The sequence below is a fragment of the Triplophysa rosa genome, linkage group LG5 (genome assembly GCF_024868665.1).
Source record: "Triplophysa rosa linkage group LG5, Trosa_1v2, whole genome shotgun sequence".
Taxonomy (NCBI): Eukaryota; Metazoa; Chordata; class Actinopteri; order Cypriniformes; family Nemacheilidae; genus Triplophysa; species Triplophysa rosa.
The window spans coordinates 12,780,053-12,801,004 of NC_079894.1; the positions used below are offsets into that span (position 1 = coordinate 12,780,053).

The following is a 20,952-nucleotide window of genomic DNA, read 5'->3' on the forward strand; positions in this document are numbered from 1 at the left end:
CTGATTCCTTGAGCTTCTTTGTGATTTTGTTTGGAGAGTCACTATAAGACGTCACCGTCTGTGAGATGTTTGGTACCCAGTGGACACTGGGTTAGAACTGTGTTTCTATGAATTGACTTTTCTTAAAGGAACACTCCGCTTAAATATACTGTCATTTTGTTTATGTGAGACACAAAAGTTAATTTTTTTGTGCTCTTGCCACACAATGACCAATATATGACATCATACACAGATAGTGACGGTGAGTGCGAAGCTTTAAAATGCACAAAAAAGCACCATAAAAGTAGCATAATTTTCTGTTTTTGTGTTCCACTGAAAAAAAAGACAGCATACAGATTTGGAATGACATGAAGGCGAATTAGTAATGACAGAAGCTTTAATAGGATTTTAAAAGTGTCCTTGTGTGACCCTTCACTTGTATAAGACTGTAGTTACTCTGTAACTCAAAACATGAGTAAAAACCAACTGAACATCTTTTATTTGCACGCTGGGATGAGATGCTCAGCATGCTGCATTAACAAGGAATGCAGTAGTTCAGCTAAACATGTTTAGAGTCCCTTCAATACAGTCAAAGGGCGAGAGAACAGAGCTGTGCCGAATTACATTTTAGATAATGGTTGTTATTATTTTGCCTGTGCCATAGATGGTCTCTCTTTCTCTCTCGCTCACAGTATTCAGCCTGTTACAGCAGGCTGTGTAATGGATGATGCCGATGCTACATTAACATGTTGTTGTCCCTCTGTTGGTCTCATGGACGAGTTTGTGACAGGACCACCATGACACCACGAGAGAGAGAGAGAAATAAAAGAAAACAGATGATCAGAGATAGATAAAGCTTTAATGATCTTTACAGCCAATCACACTGCGTACATTATACATCACCACAAACCTTACAAAATTACTATGGTAACCACGGTTACCAATTACTACAGTTTCTGCAATTATCTGGTAATGTACCAACACTTCAAAATGAAGATTCTGTCATTATTTACACACCCTTTTGTCATTTCAAACCTGTATGACTTTCTTTCTTCTGCAGAACACAAAAGAAGATATTTTGAAAATTTTGGTAACCGCATTGGTTTTGTGTCCATACTATAGAAGTCAATGGGGACCAATGGTTTTTGGTTATCGGCATTTTTCTAAATATCTTTTTTTGTGTTTTGCAGAAGTAAGAAAGTCATGCAGGTTTAAAATAACAACGGGTGAGTAAATGATGACAGAATTTTCATTTTGAAGGTGAACTATTCATTTAAGGACAAGTGTTATTTAAAATAAAGATGACAATGTGCCATATTATATCATACATATTAATTTACTATGGCATTTTTCATTATAACATAATATAAATATTCACATTAAAATAACTATTGTATCTGTCAAAATTACAAGCAGATTGTGTCAGGGCTTATGTTTTCCAATTCAAACTGTTCTTTTGTCAATCCATTAGATGTTTAATAGCTTGATTTAAATTAAGCACATAAAAGATATTGATAATTGCTGTTGTGTAAATAGATTTAATTACACATTTTAAATGCATTAAATGTCGGCATCATGTTTACTGTATATTCTTCTCGCCGTGAGTGAAGCGGTAGTGTGGTGTGGTGTAGAGAGGTGCAGTACATGCTTTTGTTGGCTGACTGCATGTGTCTGCTTGGAGATCTCAGGTCTCAGGTTACCGTATTGACTGCATCTGGAGGGGCTCCAGGGCCCAACGCTGGCTGCCTGTGCCAGTCCAGGAAGGCAAACTTTCATCATCCTTGTCAGGGCCATCACAAGCACCTTGTTTGACCATACATCTTCCTAATTGTGACAGAATACTTCAACATCATTAATTAAACATGCTTTCATTTAAGGCGCTCGCAGGGAGTTGAGGCCGGGCGAGCAGGGGCTGGCCAGTATCATCGAATGAAGTACAGCAGTGGCCATCATGATTCATTTGTATTGTTTTGATTGTCTAGCTTTGTGCTTGTGTCCGTCTGTATAGTTTTCATGGGATCTTGTGTTGGTGTAAATGACAGTATACTAAATAAAGTGATTTTCAGGGTTTTACAATAGCTTCAATGAATGAGAGGATTCCTTGCTAACATCAATATACTTGTGTGTGTGTGAGTGTGTGTGTGTGTGTGTGTGTGTGTGTGTGTGTTTGTGTATTTGTTCCAGTGCTATTAACACAATGTAATGTCAGTGATAGGGCCCCTTCCATCCACAGCTTAATTATAGATGAGTACAAAGAGAGGTGGGATTTGTCTCCTGTCACCGTTCAATTAAAACATGCCAGAGAGGAACGATTGCTTTATCTCTGGCTTTATATATCCACCCAGCACAGCTTTATAAATCTCACCTGGGAACAAATCAACTTTGATGCGCTGACACCCTTTGTTTCTTTCTGGTTTTAGGTGGAAGTATATAGCTAACCTGTGACTAACAAGGCTTTATTGATTCTTAAAAAAACGGATAGTTCTGGTTCTGGATGCTGAGGGGTCAATATCACTGCAAGGCAACCACAAATGCCAGCTGTTAAAGGGATAGTTGACCCAAAAATGAAAATTCTGTTATCATTCACTCACCCTCGTGTCATTTTAGACCTGTAGGACTTTCTTCTTAAAAACACAAAAATAGAGATTTTAAAGAACGTTGGTAACCAAAAACCATTGGTCCCTATTGACTTATATAGTGTGAACACAAAACTAATGCAAGTCAATGGAGACCAGCAGTTTTTGTTTACCAACATTCTTCAAAATATCTTCTTTTGTGTTCTGCAGAAGAAAGTCATACAGGACTGAAATGTCTACAGGGTGAGTAAATTACGACAGAATTTTTGGGTGAACTGTCCCTTTAACTGTAGTTTACATGCCAGTCAATGTACCTTTCCAGCACACTTTTTAAATAACATGAAGTTTTAATAAAATTCCCAAATATAAGAAATCAAGGAACTTGTGGCTCATGTACAGTATATTGTATATAACCTCCAATTTAAGATCACCTCCAAGTTTCAAGATTATCCTATTGAAAGTCTAGCATAGCCTTCCATATCCAATATCTTAAATTTCTGTTAGATTAATAGTCTCTTCAATGTCTTTTTGCAGCATGACTTTATAAGCAACACCCAGCATCTCACCAAGGAGGTTTCGAGGAGAACTAAAGAGCCGAGAATCTGCTATGTGCCATATTTCTGTCTTTTAGATACAAAATCAGGCCAAATCCTCCTGTCTCAATAGTAATCCATCCACTCTTTGACTTCCAGCTTAATTCCCTCAAATTGATACCAGCCTCGATTTAGACTTTGAAAAGATAAACCCTCCCTGACTAAACCTAGCTCGAAGCCCCTGCACCAGTGCCGCCTCTCGCCTAACCTCAAACATATTTTTTTAGTGCTCTAAAGGAGGATTACAAGACCTAGCACACGTTTTTAAAAAGATTACAATTTAACAAACACGAGGAGGATGGGAGCCTTCTCAGGATTATCACAGGGAATACCAGGCCTGCATGGTCTTGTTTTAGAAGTGAAGAGAGAAAAATTAGGTTTGGCTATCAGGTGCGTGGGTTCTTGATTGGCAAATCGGCCATGAAAAGGAAAATGCTTGGGGAAGTGAATGCTGGAAGCGTGGAATTAACAGTTCTCTGAAGGGAAGTCGCAGCTTTGAAGAAGGAAAAAATTGTCAAAGATTTCTAAAAATTGCAGTTTATTATAGCACATGTAAAAACGGAGTGAGTAACTGAGCGTTCCCACCAAATGCAACTTGCGCTATTCGCGCGTAGTTGGACGCTTGAACATTTTGAGTTTACTCGCTTAATTCGCGCGTGAAATTTGCTTCATTCGCGCGTGAAATTCACTTCAGAACAGATGCGAATTCGCGTCATGGGAGGGGCTTCTGCCAGGCGGCTCCAGTCTCGTATATATATAGCTCAAATTGAGTAAAAGATCGTTTTTTACAACTTACCAGATTGTTCGACCTCCTCACTCACTTTCTTCCAAGCAAGATTCTTTTTAATTCCTGGTTCGATAAAAGTAAGATGTATCGTACAGTTCCGGGTATCCACATACAGCAACGATGATTTTGTCCGACATTGTTGTTTCGGATTTCTGCCTCCGCTCGCTACGTCATAATCACATCACTACTAGAGCAATCTCCTGATTGGTTAACGCGGCGCGAATTTTCGCCAAATTTCAGATTTTTCAACTCGTTACGTGCGAAACGCTCAATTCGCTGCAGGGTGTCCTATCACGTCTTTGCATTGACTTGAACATGTAAATCACTCGTGCTTAACACTTCATTCGCGTTTGGGAGCTTGAGAGATGCAGAGCGGAAAAAGGAAATAAATTCAGATTGAAATTTTCATCTTATTGTAAATAATGAACTAGAAGCAAAAGGACTGTTGCTTTACTGTCCTGCTTCATTTTTTCCCCCTAAAAAATTTGACCTCAGTTATCTCACGTGTGTCTCCTCTACAGTTACAGAGATCTCAGTAATGTCGTAAACTGTAAATGTGAAACAAAGTTGGTACTGAGTATTCAGTCTCCTGAGCTTTGAAAGAGCAACCAGTGAGCAACAATAAAAAAAGGCCTCTCAGAAGGTTGTTAATGTTTGTCTGCGGGTGGTTGAGTTCAGATCAGTTCACATCAGCAACACATTGGGTATATAGGACACACACACACACACACACAGGGCTGGCAGCATTACGGCCTAATCGATTGCCATGCCATTACTGAATCAAAATAAATAAAGTGCATTGCGTCGGTTTTGGGTAATTAAGCAACAGCAAAGTGAATTGTATGATTATCCGTATTCATTGTATTTATTTAATATATTTCATGCATTTAATTGTGCACTGGAGGATATGGTTGGAATGAATAAATCATTATTTGCCTCATTAGATTTCCACTCCAGATGAACGTAGCCCACTTCTGAGGCTGCCTTTCTTTACTCGCTGCTGTACGCCAGTCACGTTCCCCTGTCGCTGTCTCTTTCTATTATAAAGGCATAAAAGACTTGCTCTTTCTCTCGCTTGTTGTGCCATTGATATACAGTTGTGTTTTTTGCGCTGTGAAATAGTTGGGTGGGCAGACAGTTGAGATGAGCCTGAAATTGGATGGTCAGGATTTTTGAAAGCAGATCGAGATGGGTCGAGAAAGGGCTCGGCGAAGGGTTGTCTGAGAGGACGGCGGAATGAAAATAATTACTTTAAGAAACGTGCATAAAAGCGCGCTCACACGTCACACTGCGAAGGCTCGCTGAAGGACGCGCTAATGAAGCAGGATGTTTGCTGTACTGCTAGCGGTCTCTGGAGAAATCTGACCTCTCCTGCGTTGCTCAACCTGCACTCTGAACTCATGACCCCTGGAGCTCTCTGACATTGCTGTGGGAGTGGGCTTAGGGTGGGCTGATTAAGTTTGGGGTCTGCGAAACAGCTTGCTATGTGCTGGTTGCCTTACCCGCTGACATAATGCTTAGAACAGGAGTCTTCAACGTTTTTCAGGGCAAGGACCCCTTAGATGAGAGATGCGTGGAGCAGGGGGACCCCTTATGCTAAATGTGTAAACGGAGCTATTTAAATAGAAACAACCCTATTGTCACAGCAATATTATGTTAAGACATTACATTAGCACTATTATCTTATTGTTGCACACAGGCTAAATACTTTGCTGTGTATTATTTTTGTTTTTAATATAGATTGCTTGATTATTTTAAGGGATTTGCAGCATCAAACATTTTCATTTTACTGTGAGATGGACAATTAAACATTTATTTGAACCTAGTTTTTATTAAGGCTTCAATGATATGACTGACCCTGGGTAATGGCACAAAGACTATTCTAGTGGAGGTAGGGTTGTCTCTGAATGCGAAAGAAATCAGTGCAGATTTTATGCATTCTGTTGTAAAATCAGGCCGTTTTATTAACTGTCATTCTTTTTTTTTGTCATTCTTTTTTTCTTCCGCTTCTCTGTGTGCAGAGCACTCACTCAACTCAACTTTATTTATATAGCGCTTTTTACAATTTTCATTGTTACAAAGCAGCTGTACATGAGACATATTGACTATAAGCAAAACAATTAAAGTTGTACCACAACAAATAAAGTTATAACACAGAAGACAGACATAGGCTACCCACATACAAAACACTCCACACACACAATATGCACACGTACTAACGAAAATTAACAACAGTTTTTTTCTGCAGAGCATCATATCAGACTAAGGCGAGCAACTTGATGCAACGAGTCCGCGTTATTTTCGGGGCAACTTGTTTGACGTGCATCATCAGTACTACACGGTGCGCGTTTCATTGATTTTAAACACGTACGATAGTTCTGTCAGAGTTTACAATGCAGAAGCGGTGTGATTCTGATTCTAACCCTACCGGTTTTTATGATGAAAATGTAACGTTTCTTCCATTGCTTGCTTCCGCGGCCTGAATGGATGTTTTTGTCTGCACGCACCCAATGCGCGGGAGCTTCAATGAGTTCGAGCGGCCGCGCACGTGCGCAGCTTAAAGAGAACATTGGTTGTAATATTTCTGTACCCATGCTTTACATTTTTAACAAAAAGTTGCCTTTGAGTAAACAGTAATTAGCGGACCCCTTGCAGTTCCACCGCGGACCCCCGGTTGAAGACCCCTGGCTTAGCATGATGTCGTGGGATGATTTGCATGGCTTCTACTGCAATACTGATCAAATCAAAGATTTATTGTTGTGAGTCAAGAACTGTATACAAATGGTCCTTAACTGGTATTTGGCCCTGTGTTTGTTCTACAGGAAAAATGTCAGTTTCCCTGTTCAGCCTATGTTGTTGGCCTATTAATAATTTTATAATAATGTTTATAGATTTTTTGTTAGGCCTTCTGTTTTGGTATGGGTTGCTGCTTTATGTTAAATCCAATACAATGTAAAATCTAAGTTTTTATCAAGCAGACCCCACTGTATTGAATGGTTGTTGGTGTTGGTTGGGATTTTTCAGTTATTGCTGTGAATCTTTATTGTGAAGCAAGTCTCACAGAAAATGGTATTTCGTGAAATCTTCTATAATTCAGTATATATGTGCTGTCTGAAGTTCTTTGTTGCTGGCAGAATGGCTGGTGAAGATGCTGTTGATCTGTCTTCACTCAATAGAACACAAGCAGAGACATCTAGTGGCACACAAAGATACAACAGTGCATTATGTTAAGCACAAGATAAGCCACATCATCTTAATATACATTATTTATGAAAATATAGTAAAAACAAATGTGGAAACTTTGATATCAATAAATATTCTGTGTGTGGTTTTAGAAAGGTAATTGCTTCCATACCCAGTTATTTTTTAATACCATTGCCCCTGCACATATATTTTAGGAAACGGGGTGGACTAATATTCACAAAAAAAACATTTTTACATTTTAATTCATTTTATTTAAAACTAATTTTAAATACATGGTTAGTTGCATTTTATTATTTACATTTATTATTTACATTTCTCAGCCATTCATTAGATTTGTTTGAAAAGTACATGTGTATTTTATCAGGTTGAATGAAAGCTAAACTTTAAAGGAAGGTTCATTTTATATTCAGACACAGGACTGAGAATCTGTAATACAGCCAATATAACCAGTGATAAAAGTACAGCCTTAAAATCAAAGAGCAGAGTTACATGGTATATTAACTTCATCTAAATGTGGAAAGAGGAAATGTTTCAGGAGATTCTGACAGTTTAACAGCTATATAAATATAGAAGCAGACAGACACGTTTTGTCATTGCTCGGGCTTTATGAAATCTTAACAATAATTCACTTCCATTTAGCTTTTTTTACTCATCAATGAGTAATTTACATGATAAAGAACTAAAGAAGAACACTGATGGAAGCAGATATAATTGTTTCTTTAAAATGATGGTCCAGATCAATGAAACTGTGGTTTTATTATCTCAAACCCTGCCAAGATTGGTATATAGTCCCACATTTTATCACAAAGAGCAATTAAAAGCAAGGCCAATATATCAAGCTTCAAGCTCTTTGAAGTCCAATAATTGGAGAATGTGATGGTATTATGCTGATTTTATTACAGGCATTTAACATTAATGTTATGGGGGTCACTCATATTATATGAATCCATTCATCTTCATTTTTTTAAGGTAAAGCGTGTCATTTCGACATCACTAAATAGAATTGTAAAAATAATGACTGACTCAAACAGGTTTCTAGAAATGGTACCAGAGTTTTACACTTTTTGAAAAATAGCTTACTTAAAGTCTCATTTAAAATGTACACACATCACCTTTAAAGTCCCCGTGAACCGGAAGTTGCGATCGTTTTTCTTCCATATTTTGACTCATTTCCGAGTGAAATGGAATTTCTAATGAAAAAAATAGTGGCCGTGGCTTTCGTCTTTCTCTGCGATTTGATTGGATGAATAAAAACAGCCGTTGCATTTTGAAATGGAACTGAACAGTTGAAGGGGAGGAGTTACTGGATGCTCCGCCCCATCCGTCTAACATACATCATTTAAGATGGATAGTCATTACGGAAGGAAATGCATTTCCAGATTTTAACTAAAGATTATGAGGGCACACAAATTTTTAAAAGAAAATGACCCACATTGATAAACTATTTACAATAAACGCTGCAATATTTCATGAAATAGGCATTGTAATTTTTAATTGCATTGAGACTTTAAGTGCCCTAATGTCTATTTAAAATTCAGCTCACGTTATTTAGTCAATTTGATCAAAAATTGTATTTGATGGTTAAAAGTTGTTTTTATCCTTTTCTTGCAGTATTGAGTATCAGAGGAGCTCAAGAGGAGGAGCCACCAGATGCTCAACTCATGCGCTTGGACAACATGCTGCTAGCTGAGGGCGTGTCTGGACCTGAGAAAGGGGGCGGGTCTGCCGCAGCTGCGGCCGCAGCCGCTGCGGCGGGTGGGGCCGGGGCAGATAACTCGGCCGAACACTCCGACTACCGGGCCAAGCTGTCCCAGATCCGTCAGATCTACCACACAGAATTAGAGAAGTATGAGCAGGTGAGAGAACAGATGCTGAGTCTGGACTTCATGGCAGTCACTCACAACACCACAAAAGACGTGTGTATTCTAGAACTGACCTGTGTAAACTGAAACGTTTTAAAACTGTAAGACTTGGCACTTAAGATTGTAGCAAAATTGTAACAGCATAAACAGACTGTCCTTATGTGACTCGTTTGATCTCGAGATACAAGAGCAGGAGGACACCTCCTGTTGATGTGTTTATATGCACAGCGACTGAACCATGTGCGGCCCTTCTGTGCATCTTCAGGCGTGTAACGAGTTCACCACCCATGTAATGAACCTGCTGAGAGAGCAGTCTCGCACCCGGCCCATCTCGCCCAAAGAGATCGAGCGCATGGTGAATATAATCCACCGCAAGTTCAGCTCCATCCAGATGCAGCTCAAACAGAGCACCTGCGAGGCCGTCATGATCCTACGCTCACGCTTCCTAGACGCCAGGTCTGTACACGTTTGAGTGTATCAAAGTATGTTCATTTTCATAGGTAACATGAAGTGAACAACTGTTACAATATAAAAAGACAAAACAAGGTTAAAGTGTGAAGGCTTAGCTCTTTCTTTTCTTATCCTTTCTTTGACCTTTTCTTTCTGTCTCTGACTTCATTTCAATTAGACGAAAAAGGAGAAACTTCAATAAGCAGGCCACAGAGATCCTGAACGAATATTTCTACTCGCACCTCAGTAACCCGTATCCCAGCGAGGAGGCCAAGGAAGAGCTGGCAAAGAAATGCTCCATTACAGTGTCACAGGTGAGACGCTTTTTCTTTTTACATGCGGTTTAGGGCAGGATTTTCAAATATTAAATGCACCCTGATAATATCCCAATGTGAAAACATTAATGAATGGCATGACACTCTTAAATTTCATCGTACAGTTGTGCAGTGACAACAAAGCTGTTCTATTCTATTCGGTTCTGTGAACAATTGTGACCAAAACACAGGGTACAAAGTATGAAATTCTCTTATGGTGACACAAATATGTTTATGTCCAGCACACACTGAGAGTTTGTTTAGATACTGTAATCATTATAAAATGGTTCAAGGTACAAATGTTTACCTCATTTGTAAGTCGCTTTTGATATGACTAAATGGAAATGTCATTTAAAGCCTTGCACTTTTCTTTCTGTTTTATACCTCATTTTATTTGTCTGCTCAGGTATCCAACTGGTTTGGAAACAAGAGGATCAGATACAAGAAAAACATCGGCAAATTCCAAGAAGAAGCCAATATGTACGCTGCCAAAACCGCAGCAACCGCAACCAGCGTCTCCACCCACGGCAGTCAAGCCAACTCGCCTTCTACACCAAATTCAGCCGGTGAGTGTTGTGCTAAAACTATCCCATCCCAACAGTTTGTGAACACTACTGATTCAAAAGTTTAGGATGACTTATTTATTCCTTATTCATATTTTACTAGATTGTACAATAATACAAAACTCATCAAAACAATAATGTGATGATGTTGTGACTAAAGAAAATCAAAACAAATCTATATTTTAGTGTCTTCAGAATAGCTACCATTTGCCTTGAATTTGCAGAATTGTCATTTTATCAATCAGTTTCTTCAGGTCTCACCCTGAGATGCTTGTTAAACATTACTGAAGTAGTTCCCAGTAGAGGTCTTCACGGGTCCAAAAATGTGGACCCGAACCCAAAGAGGCCTGTGATTGTGCTACACAGACCCGACCCGGACCCGTCCAATATTTTGAAAGTTGGACCCGAACCCATTAAGACCCGAGAAATGCCATAAATTTTCTACCCGGACCCGACGCGGACACGACTATTATTAGACCCGAACCCGGCCGGAAAGACACAGACCCTGGACCCGACTGGACCCGATCAGCACAAATTCCACAGCAAATTGTTGTTAAGTCTATAAACAAGTTGCACAAATATTTTTTTTTGTCTTACCTACTACTCCCTTGCACCGGATTGCGATGCAATCCTCATTGCTAATGTGGTATCCATGTTATTCCTTTCTTGCCGATTGAACGAACATGCTCAACTCTTTCCCCGCCATTGACAAGTTATCTAGTCATTTAAAGGAGGGGTGTCCGATTTCCAGATTACGCTTGTTTAGACAAAGTCGGGCCGAGTACCAAAACAACCTTGTAGCCAATCAGCAGTAAGGTGTACAGTGCACAGGATGGACATTAGTCGAGCCGAGCGCTGACGAAAGATGGGGGTAGGGGTGTGTCTGTTTTGGTGATTTGAATATCAACATTACTAAGAGAAATCGGACACCCCGCCTTTAAAATGCAACGATTCCCTGCCAAAGACGAATTATTACAGCAATCGGTGTTTGTACTGTTGTACAGCAGGTGGCGTTGTTACACACCTTTGGAAAACGTGTATATTTAATCTGTTTTTTGGGGGTAAATATTTTATCTGTTTTTAATCATCTAATCTGGGCAGAGCCTTTGATAAAAAAAAATTCTAATTATCTAAGCTTTTTAATCAAAATGATGCATTTTTGAAGAAACCTTCCCACATTTACTAGGTGATCAAAAACAACAAATGAAGATAGAAGAATACGGCAGACTCTGTTCTTTCATTTGGTATATTGTTTGTCCATATATTCATTACAGAAAATGTACTGTGAGCCATCAAAGTTTAGTGAAAATGTAAAAAAAAATGATGGCGCTGACTGGCAACTTAAAAAAGGGCTTCAAAAGACGTTAGCAGCATTACTTTGTTATTATCTATGTGCTCTGAGCCGAGTCTGAACAACAATTTAAGATATAACAAGATGCTTCATTTATATCAACTAGGGCTGTGTATTGGCAAGTGCCTCCCGATACGATACATATCACGATAGATGGGTCACGATATAATATATTGCTATGTATTTCGATACGATACACATTTGCGATATATTGCAATACTTTAAATAGAAAATGTAAAAAGTAGAGCTAGAAATACAACATGCTGTGCACCACTGGGGGTTTTCTGTAAGGATAAGTGTAAAAACATCCCTTACCTCTGCAGAGTGGCCATGATGTGCGATGCATGGACCTTTAGATCAGAGGTTTGGGTTCTCAAACTGTGGATTGCGCCCCTCAAGTGGGTAGCACAGGGGAATAAGGTGGCTCACGCAAGTCACTTGGCTGTTGTGGTGCATTACAGTTAAAACAATGAACATGGGCACTGGCAGTGTAAAACCCCTGGTTCATCTGTGCTGTAAATGCCCTGGTGTCACATCTGTGAAAGCACAATAAATGTCATTGTTACTTTTCTTAATAAACTTTTTGTCTATTGCACTGCAGTAGCCAAGCGACTTGTGTCATGACTTATGAAGCCTACAAACAGCATTATTTTATATAACTCATTACTCCATTACTTATTTTGAAAATCAAAGCACACCTACACATCAGCTCTGAGAGCTCCAAGTGTTCTTATATTTTTCGCCATGCTCGCTTCCACTTACTTTTGGCCATATGTATATGACATGATTTAAAAAAATATAGATAGTAGAGGTATCACTATCGAAAAAAAAAAGATTGCGATAGTTACATGTATCGATATTTTTGCACAGCCTTCATATCAATATAAACATGGAATGGGATAAGTTGCAATGCGCGCGATGGTGGAATAAGTCCCGCCTTCTAAATAAAAGAGCCACTCGTCAATTGTTAAAGTCACTTTGTCATTGCTGAAGCTCCGGTTGCCATAGAAACATGACGTGCACATGTGCGTTAACTTGCCTGCCCAGGAGCAACCTCAGCTCGCTCGTTTTTTTCACCTAATTTTACCAGTTGAAAATAAATAACAAAACACAAACGGTGCTGAATTTTAATGGACTCGGGTATTACACAAAATATTAAATAGACCCCGGACCCGAATTAATAGGATTTGGACCCGACCTGGACCCGGCTAACCAGTTAAAATATAGACCCGAACCCGGGTCCTCCATGAAGACCTCTAGTTCCCATCTATGCTGGGCTCCTCTTAGCTGCCTGCTTCCTCATTTTTTAGTCCAAATCATCTAACACATCTAACAGAAAAACTGATTTTGAAATGGTCTCTTCAAAATTTCTTCAAAGTTTCCTCGGCTGTATATATGATGCTCAAGAAAGAAACATAATGCATCAAGAGTTGGGGTGTGTAAACTTTTTTGAATTGGAGGCTAAATTGTACTTATTTTGTCTTCTGGGAAACATGTGGTTATACATGTGAAGGGCAGTACTAAATGAAAAAATATCATCTATAAACAAAATAAAAATTCTTTACACGTAATCCTGCTTAAACATTTTCACCCCCCTTCTCTGAATGCTGAATCTGAATCTGTTTTTTTTTTGGAATTGCAAGATTTATACTCGCAGTTGCAAGTTATGAAATCAGAATTGCATGAAAAACTCACAATTGCGAAATCTCGCAATTTTGAAATTTTTATAGTGATTTTATTTCATGCAATTTTGACTTCATAACAATTCTGGGTTTTTTTCTCAAACTCGCAATTGTGAGAAAAAGTCAGAACTGTGAGATAAAAGATCTGTGAGATAAAAGGTTCTAAACAACATTACCCAAACAAATTACTTAAACAATGGACTCACAAACAACTATCACAAAACATGAAAACAGTCGTTGATCATTCAGGTTACCACAGACATTAAAGATTCAATGGTATGTACATTTTTTTAATGTGGCACTTTGTATAAATTCACTCAGTTTGTGTTATGGAGTATATGTAAACTTCTATTGCCTGAAATAGCTTATTCAGAACAGTATATAAAATTAATATGCGATTATCTAAGAACCCAGATCCCTCTTATTTTTTTATTATTCCAATTTTGCATATGAAACCTATGAGCAGAACTGTAGTTTAGGATGCTTTTGCAGATCGTCAGAGTCAGAGAATCACTGATTGCTGTTTACATTAATTGCCCATTACAGTTAATATAAGGTTTAAATGAAATAAATACCATTAAAATTCAAAAAATCACTTTGGTAATCTAAAATGCTTTTCAGATATAACTGTAATTTGATTACCACCATTTAAATAGTAACTGTAATGAAATGCAGTTACTCAAATTTTGTATTTTACTTGGTTACTCCCCAGCCCTGCACACAAATGACACGAATTGCAGTCGTTGCAAATCACTTCTGTAGCTGGACTTTGAGTAGCCACACTGCAATTCAACTCATGTGATGTGTGTGTTATTCACCATATAAAACTGAGTGTAGGGAAATGAGTCACGTGTTGCCAAGGTAACACTTTAAATGCCCCACAGTTTGCCTACCTTTACCTTTAATGCACTCCTTTTACTATAGTTTTCCTTAATCCTTCCCAGTAAGAGACCTTCATAGAACATCTCTCCACTGTTCTTAACCTATATTAGCAACTTGGCTTGCAGCGTAGCTCACATAACAAGCGGTTGCTGTTCTTTCTTTTAACCATCAAAAAATCACCACTTACTCATCAGTTCCCTCTTGCCACGTTTTTCTTGTGTGTTGCAATATTACTAAACAGTTATTGGGCTAAAATGAGGTGTAAATGCACCTAAGGTTGCCAGCCTGCTCGGCCGATGTTGACTAGCTAGCTGACCTCACGGATGTCATTATGACTAGATGGTCAAGCCTTTTGTCCTATAGCCTTGAAATGATTAGAGGTCCATGTACATTTGATTAGTGCCCTGCAGCGTTTTAAGAGGAAATTAAGTTAAGCCCTGTTCTCTCTTAAACATCTGGGGAGTTCTCATCCATTAAAAGACAAATGGCATTCTTTGATTCCTTATGTGACTCAATTAGCACGTCGTAAATGACTTGGCTAATGCAGTGTAACTGCAGTACAGACCATTGCAAATTTTAGATTGTAGCATCAATAACAGCCTCTTTCTTTCTAACCTGTTATTGTTCTTGAAATACCTTAATAAGTGTTATAGATGGTTTTGTGCATACGCTTGATATGTAAGCGTTTGGCATTTTCACCTAGTATGCTGTCTACATTGGTAATGAAAATGAAACTCCTTCCTATAAATTCCTATAGACCATATTCGTATGTACTGTATATATGAATACATTTAAGATTGAATTATGTAAGATTGAAAAAATTTTTTTTTTAAATGGGCCAGTGTCTATAGACCACTTGGGATGATGTAAACAAAGCTGGTCCAACACTGGTCCAGAAGAACGTCTTGGTTACGGATGTAACCTCAGTTCCCTGATGGAGGGAACGAGACGTTGTGTCGAGCCGACAGATGGGGTTCGCTCTTGAGAACCTATCAACTTCTGACTAGTTTAGAAAAGGCCAATGAAATTGGCGAATGAAATTTGCATGCCAGGCTCCCTGGGTATAAAAGGGAGACGGCGTGCTGCATTCATTCACCTTTTGGTCTGAGGAGCCTGAGCATCCCTCGACTGTTGCGGCGGGCAGCCAGCATTGTGGCAAGAAGGACACAACGTCTCGTTCCCTCCATCAGGGAACTGAGGTTACATCCGTAACCAAGACGTTCCCTTTCTGTCGGTCTCTCGACGTTGTGTCGAGCCGACAGATGTGGTTCCTATGGAAAACACCACAGCGCTGTGCCACGTCACAATCTCCAGCGGAGCGACGCTGGCTGGCCTGCGTGAGTCAGACGTGAGCGCTAGCACGAAATTGTAACTGTCCAGTGGGGAGGTAGGGGGTCCCAGAGCTTTTGAAGAAAAGGTGGGAAGCCCCTGCCACCGGCCGTCACGGGCAGAGGCCTTGATTCTCTAACAGCGAGAAGCCGCCTGGCACCGTAAGGGCCACTGGGTAAGCATTATTCCCCCCTGGGGGAAAAAACGCTACAGAGACCACTACCTACCGTAGGGAGGAATTAGTGGAGACACCAACATGGTCTCATCATCAGGGGAGAACTCATGAGAAAATGTGCGGACTGAAGGAGTTAACCGCAATGGTGGAAGTCCACCTATGGAGGTCATGGGTTGCCAAGGTGGGAACCATTCATGAGGATACATCAGACGGAACTGCCCGATGGGGGGGGTTACCACGCCTGGAGCACTAGGTCCGGTTAGAGCTATGTGGTAGATAACTCAGCTGTTACCCGGCCTAAGGGGGCAGGGCTGCTCTGCCCAGCCTGCCCCCAGGAAGGTGCTTAGTGATTGATGGAATGCCTGTTCTTTACCCAGTGGGGAAAGAAGGGAGGCGGAAATAGCTGACTGACCCACCTAGAGGAAGGGGGGAAGGGCTTTCGCAGGCGTACGCCCTACTGGCTGCCGGTACTACATGTTGCCATGCAGGACGCGGGCTGATACCGGTTGTGGTACCGGTTGTGGTTGTGGAACCTCGCGAAGGTGTTGGGCGTAGCCCAACCCGCAGCTCTGCAAATGTCTGCCAGAGAGGCGCCTTGAGCTAGTGCCCACAAGGAGGCTACACTCCAGTGGAGTGTGCCCTCATTCCTAACGGGCAGGGGCGATCTTGAGATCGGTACGCGGTGGAGACGGCGTCCACGATCCAGTGCGCCAATCTCAGTTTGGAGACAGCCTTCCCCTTCTGCTGACCTCCAAAACAGACAAAAAGCTGCTCAGAGCTTCTGAAGCTCTGCGTGCGGTCCAAGTAGAGGCGCAACGCACGTACTGGACACAACACGGATGGGGTTGGGTCTTCCTCCCCGGTGGGGAGCACCTGCAGGTTCACCGCCTGGTCTCTAGGGGTCCGTGGTGGGAACTTTGGGCACGTAGCCGGGCCAGGGTCTCAGGATAATGTGAGAACCATCGGGCCCGAGTTCTAGGCAATCTGTGGACACGGAGGATGCTTGTAGGTCCCCTACCCTTTTGCAGGTGAGCGCCATCAGGAGAGACGTTTTCATCGTGAGGTGAGGAAAAGCGGCATCTCCGAAGGGCTCAAAAAGGGGCCACTTGAGGCCCGCCAGGACCACCCCAGGTCGCAAGAGGGTATGGAGCGCAGACGAGGCGGTAGCCTTCTTGCGCCCCTTAGGAACCTAATGACCAGGTCGTGCTGTCCCAGAGACTTTCCAGCAACTGGGTCGTGATGAGCGGCAATGGCGGCTACATACACTTTCAGTGTGGAAGGGGAGAGGTTACTCTCCAGTCTCTCTTGAGGAAAGGACAGCCCGTTCCCGATCGAGCAACTCTGCGGGTCTTCTCTTCGAGAAGAGCACCAGGACGAGAAGAGGCGCCACTTATAGGCATATAGCCGCCTAGTGACCGGGGCCCTAGCCTGAGTGATGGCCTCAACCACCGCAGGGGGTAGGCCACTCAGGATCTCCACGTCCCGTCCAGACATGGAAGTTCCAGAGGTCTGTCCTAGCATAACGTGCCCTTCATCTGGGAAGCAGGTCCTTCGTCAGGGGGATCGGTCAGGAGGGAGTTGTTGTCAAGAGCATTAGCTCCGAGAACCAAGTCCGGTTGGGCCAGTACGGCGCAACTAGTAACACTTGATGCTCATCTTCCCTGATCTTGCACAGGGTCTGTGCAATGAGGCTTACTGGGGGAAGGCGTACTTCCGGTTGTCCTGCGGCCAGCTGTGCGCTAGAGCATCCGTGCCGAGGGGGGCCTCGGACAGGGAGCATCATAGCGGGTAATGGGTGGTGTCCAGGGGGGCGAACAGGTTTACCTGAGTCTGCCCGAACTGCACCAAAATGAGCTGGACTGCGCGGGAGTGGAGTCGCCACTCTCCGCGAGGCATCAACTGACGAGAGAGCGCGTCGGCTGTCTGGTTCAGGTCGCCTGGGATATATGTGGCTCGTAGGGAGCTGATCACCTGCTGACTCCATAGCAGAAGGCGTCGGGCGAGTCGTGTTAACTGCCGTGTGCGAATGCCACCCTGTGGTTGATATACGCTATGCCCAAGTAGCACAGCCAATGACTCTAGGCAGTTGATATGCCAGCGCAGGCGGGGGCCCGTCCATCACCCCGACACTGCGTGCCCGTGCACACCGCACCCCAACCCTGTAGGGAGGCGCTGTCGTCACCACGACGCGCCTCGTAACCTGCCCGAGAGGGACCCCTGTCCGTAACAAGGTCATTGAAGATCAAGGGGTTAGGGTGCGTCGGCAGAGAGGCGTAACCGTGCGCCTGCTGCCGGCGTGCCCCGCTCTCCAGGGAACTCGACTCTGTAGCCAATGTTGGAACGGTCTCATGTGCATCAACACGAGGGGTATCACCCCCGCCGAGGATGCCATGTGTCCCAGGAGCCTCTGAAATTGTTTCAGGGGGACCGCTGATCAGGCTGTTCAACACTGACTGAGTGCGTTCTGTAGTCAGTCGTGCTGTCATGGAGACAGAGTTGAGTTCCAAACCAAGAAAGAAGAGGCTCTGCACAGGGGAGAGCTTGCTCTTTTCTCGGTTGACCTGTGGTCCCAACCGATCTAGGTGCCGGAGCACTAGGTTCCTGTGTGTACACAACAGAGCTCGCGAGTGTGCCCAGATGAGCCAGTCGTAGAGATAGTTTAGTACCCGCACACCTCTCTCCCCGAGGGCGGCTTCCACGATCTTTGTGAAGACTCATGGGGACAGGGACAGACCGAAAGGGAGACATGAAAGTAAGCGTCCTTCAGGTCGATTGCCATGAACCAATCTTGATATCTGATAGATGCCAGGATGCGCCTCTTCGTGAGCATCCTGAACAGCAGCTTGAGTAGGTGCCTGTTCAGGGTACGCAGATCTAGCAACTCCCGCCTTCTTTGGGGACGATGAAGTATGGGCTGTGAAACCCGTTGAACATCTCGGCTAGAGGGACGAGCATGATCGCTTGCCAGAGGGGTGGCAACCCTGGCCCGAAGCACAGGAGCATCCTTGCCTCTGACTGAGGTTGAGAGGATGCCCTGAAACTTGAGCGGGCATCTGGTGAGTTGGATCGAGTAGCCGAGACGGATCGTATCCTGTAGCCCCCGTGACGGTTTGGGAAGCTCTTGTCAGGCTCCCAGGGACCGAGACAGGGGCTAGGGGTACGATCTGCTTCATCGACCTCTCAGGGGGTGGTTCGATGGCGGGCAGTGCGGATCCCTCGCCGCGGGTAGCCCCCGGGGAGGAGATCGGCTCTGCTGACTTACCTGCCTGGCGATGGTGTAGCACAACGCACTGTCGATTGAGAGTGCTGAGGGCCACTGATTATCCTCGACATTGGGTCTCGCCGTGACGCAACCTCGAGCTGCCGAACAACATTGTGTAGAGGGTGACAGCAGCTGTGATAAACACCCAGAGAGAGAGGAAATTCTTAAGAGAGTGGGCTGTTGGGACGGGGCAGGAACCGTCCCGGATCGACCACCCAGCGATGGAATGGCTGGGGTCGGGCCCGATGGTATACTCAATCTCCCTGGGGTCTTCCCATGAGGGCCGCTTCTGCTTTCACCGCGGCTGCTGACGGGGCGATGGTCTCCTCTTCGATATCTCTTCTGGGGGGCCGCCTGAGTGGGGGACCCGGAGCCGGAGGGCGTCGAAGAGGACCAGGGCTGCTGGGAAGCAGACGGTGCACAGGACTCGATGGCCGAGGGCAGCCGAGTCGCGGCGGGGGAGGATATGCTTGATAGCCTCTGTCTGCTTCCTTACTGTCGAGAACTGCTGCTAGACAGTATCACCAAACAGCCCGAGAGATGGGTGCGTCGAGAAAGCGGACCTTCTCGACGTTACTCATCTGTGCAAGGTTCGGCCAGAGGTGTCTCTCATGGACCACAAGTGTGGACATCGCCCGACCCGAATTCCTGCGTAAGCGCTGGGTCGATCTTACCCTCGTGGAGCTCTCTCAACGCCTTGGCCTGGCAGGATGGCCATAGCATGGAGAGAGGAGGCAGCTTGGCCCGCAGCAATGTAAGCTCTCGACACCAGAGATGCCAAAACCCTACATGCTTCGAATGGGAGTTTAGGTCGAGTCCCCCAGGTGGCTGCCGCCTGCACTCTCCAGCTGGGGGACATCGACGTATCCTCTAGCTGCCTCACCCTCGAGGGAAGAGAGGGTGACAGAACTTGTTTGGCGTAGACGCGCCGAAAAGGGGGCGTTCCAGGTCTTACTAAGTTCCTCATGCACTTCCGGTAAACACAGCACTGGGGGCGGGCGCGGCTTGGAGCCCAGCGTGCTGGAAGCAGACATCGTGTCCGTCCCTCTCCTCGATGAGTGTGTTGCACCCATGAGAACAGCGGGACATGCCACGCTGGAGAAATTTGCTCTTTTAGAGAAAAAACTCGAACACTTCTGGCACTGCCGAGACGCCCAGGGGAAGTCGCTGCAGGAAGGGACAGTCCGCTGCACCACATCATAAGATTCCAGCAGTAATTCGGCGTAGAGTTGAAGTCTCGAAGTCGATCATGTGTGAAGGCTCCGAAGAACAAAAGGTGAATGAATGCAGCACGCCATCTCCCTTTTATACCCGGGGAGCCTGGCATGCAACATTCATTCGCCAATTTCATTGGCCTTTTCTAAACTAGTCAGAAGTTGATAGGTTCTCGAGCGAACCCCATCTGTTGGCTCAACACAATGTCGAGAGACCAACAGAAAGGGAACTTCCTGTTTCAGTTTTTTAAAACTACAACCTAATATGTACGAAACCGGAAGTGCTGCTAGACCATTGTTTTTTACATCTTGCGAAGTGGTCTATAGAATGTAGCATTAGCATGTTGTTAAGCTAAAAACACGATTCTCTAAATGCATAGAAATGAAAAAGTACTGTAAATATGATGGAAATTGTAAAATTCTTGATTATATTAACACTTTAATGTATACTTCTATTTTGTAGGAAATAAATGATTATTACGATTATAAACATACAATTATAAATGTATGTTTATAGGTGGTGACTTTTCCTTTACTTGTAGACCATAGCACATAACTTTCATTCAATTCTTACAGTAATAACTCTGCACTACTAAACTTCTTTACTGCAGTCTTACTGTTGCATGACTGTGTTTCTTGTCTTTATCTATCCCTGTACCTGTCACTCTCACCCTCTCTCTCTCTCTCTCTCTCTCTCTCTCTCTCTCTCTCCTCTCTCTCACTCTCACC

The 20,952-nt window shown here is 43.3% G+C and overlaps 1 protein-coding gene across 2 annotated transcripts in view; it reads left to right on the plus strand.

Moving 5' to 3' along the window:
* pbx1a (pre-B-cell leukemia homeobox 1a) overlaps positions 1–20,952 on the plus strand; it is a 73,062-nt gene that overhangs the window by 41,213 nt on the left and 10,897 nt on the right. For both annotated transcript variants that reach the window (XM_057334522.1, XM_057334521.1), the window contains exons 3-6: positions 8,751–8,995; positions 9,267–9,457; positions 9,630–9,765; positions 10,172–10,331. In XM_057334522.1, coding sequence (XP_057190505.1) covers positions 8,751–8,995; positions 9,267–9,457; positions 9,630–9,765; positions 10,172–10,331 — 732 coding nt within the window. The remainder of the gene's footprint in view (positions 1–8,750; positions 8,996–9,266; positions 9,458–9,629; positions 9,766–10,171; positions 10,332–20,952) is intronic.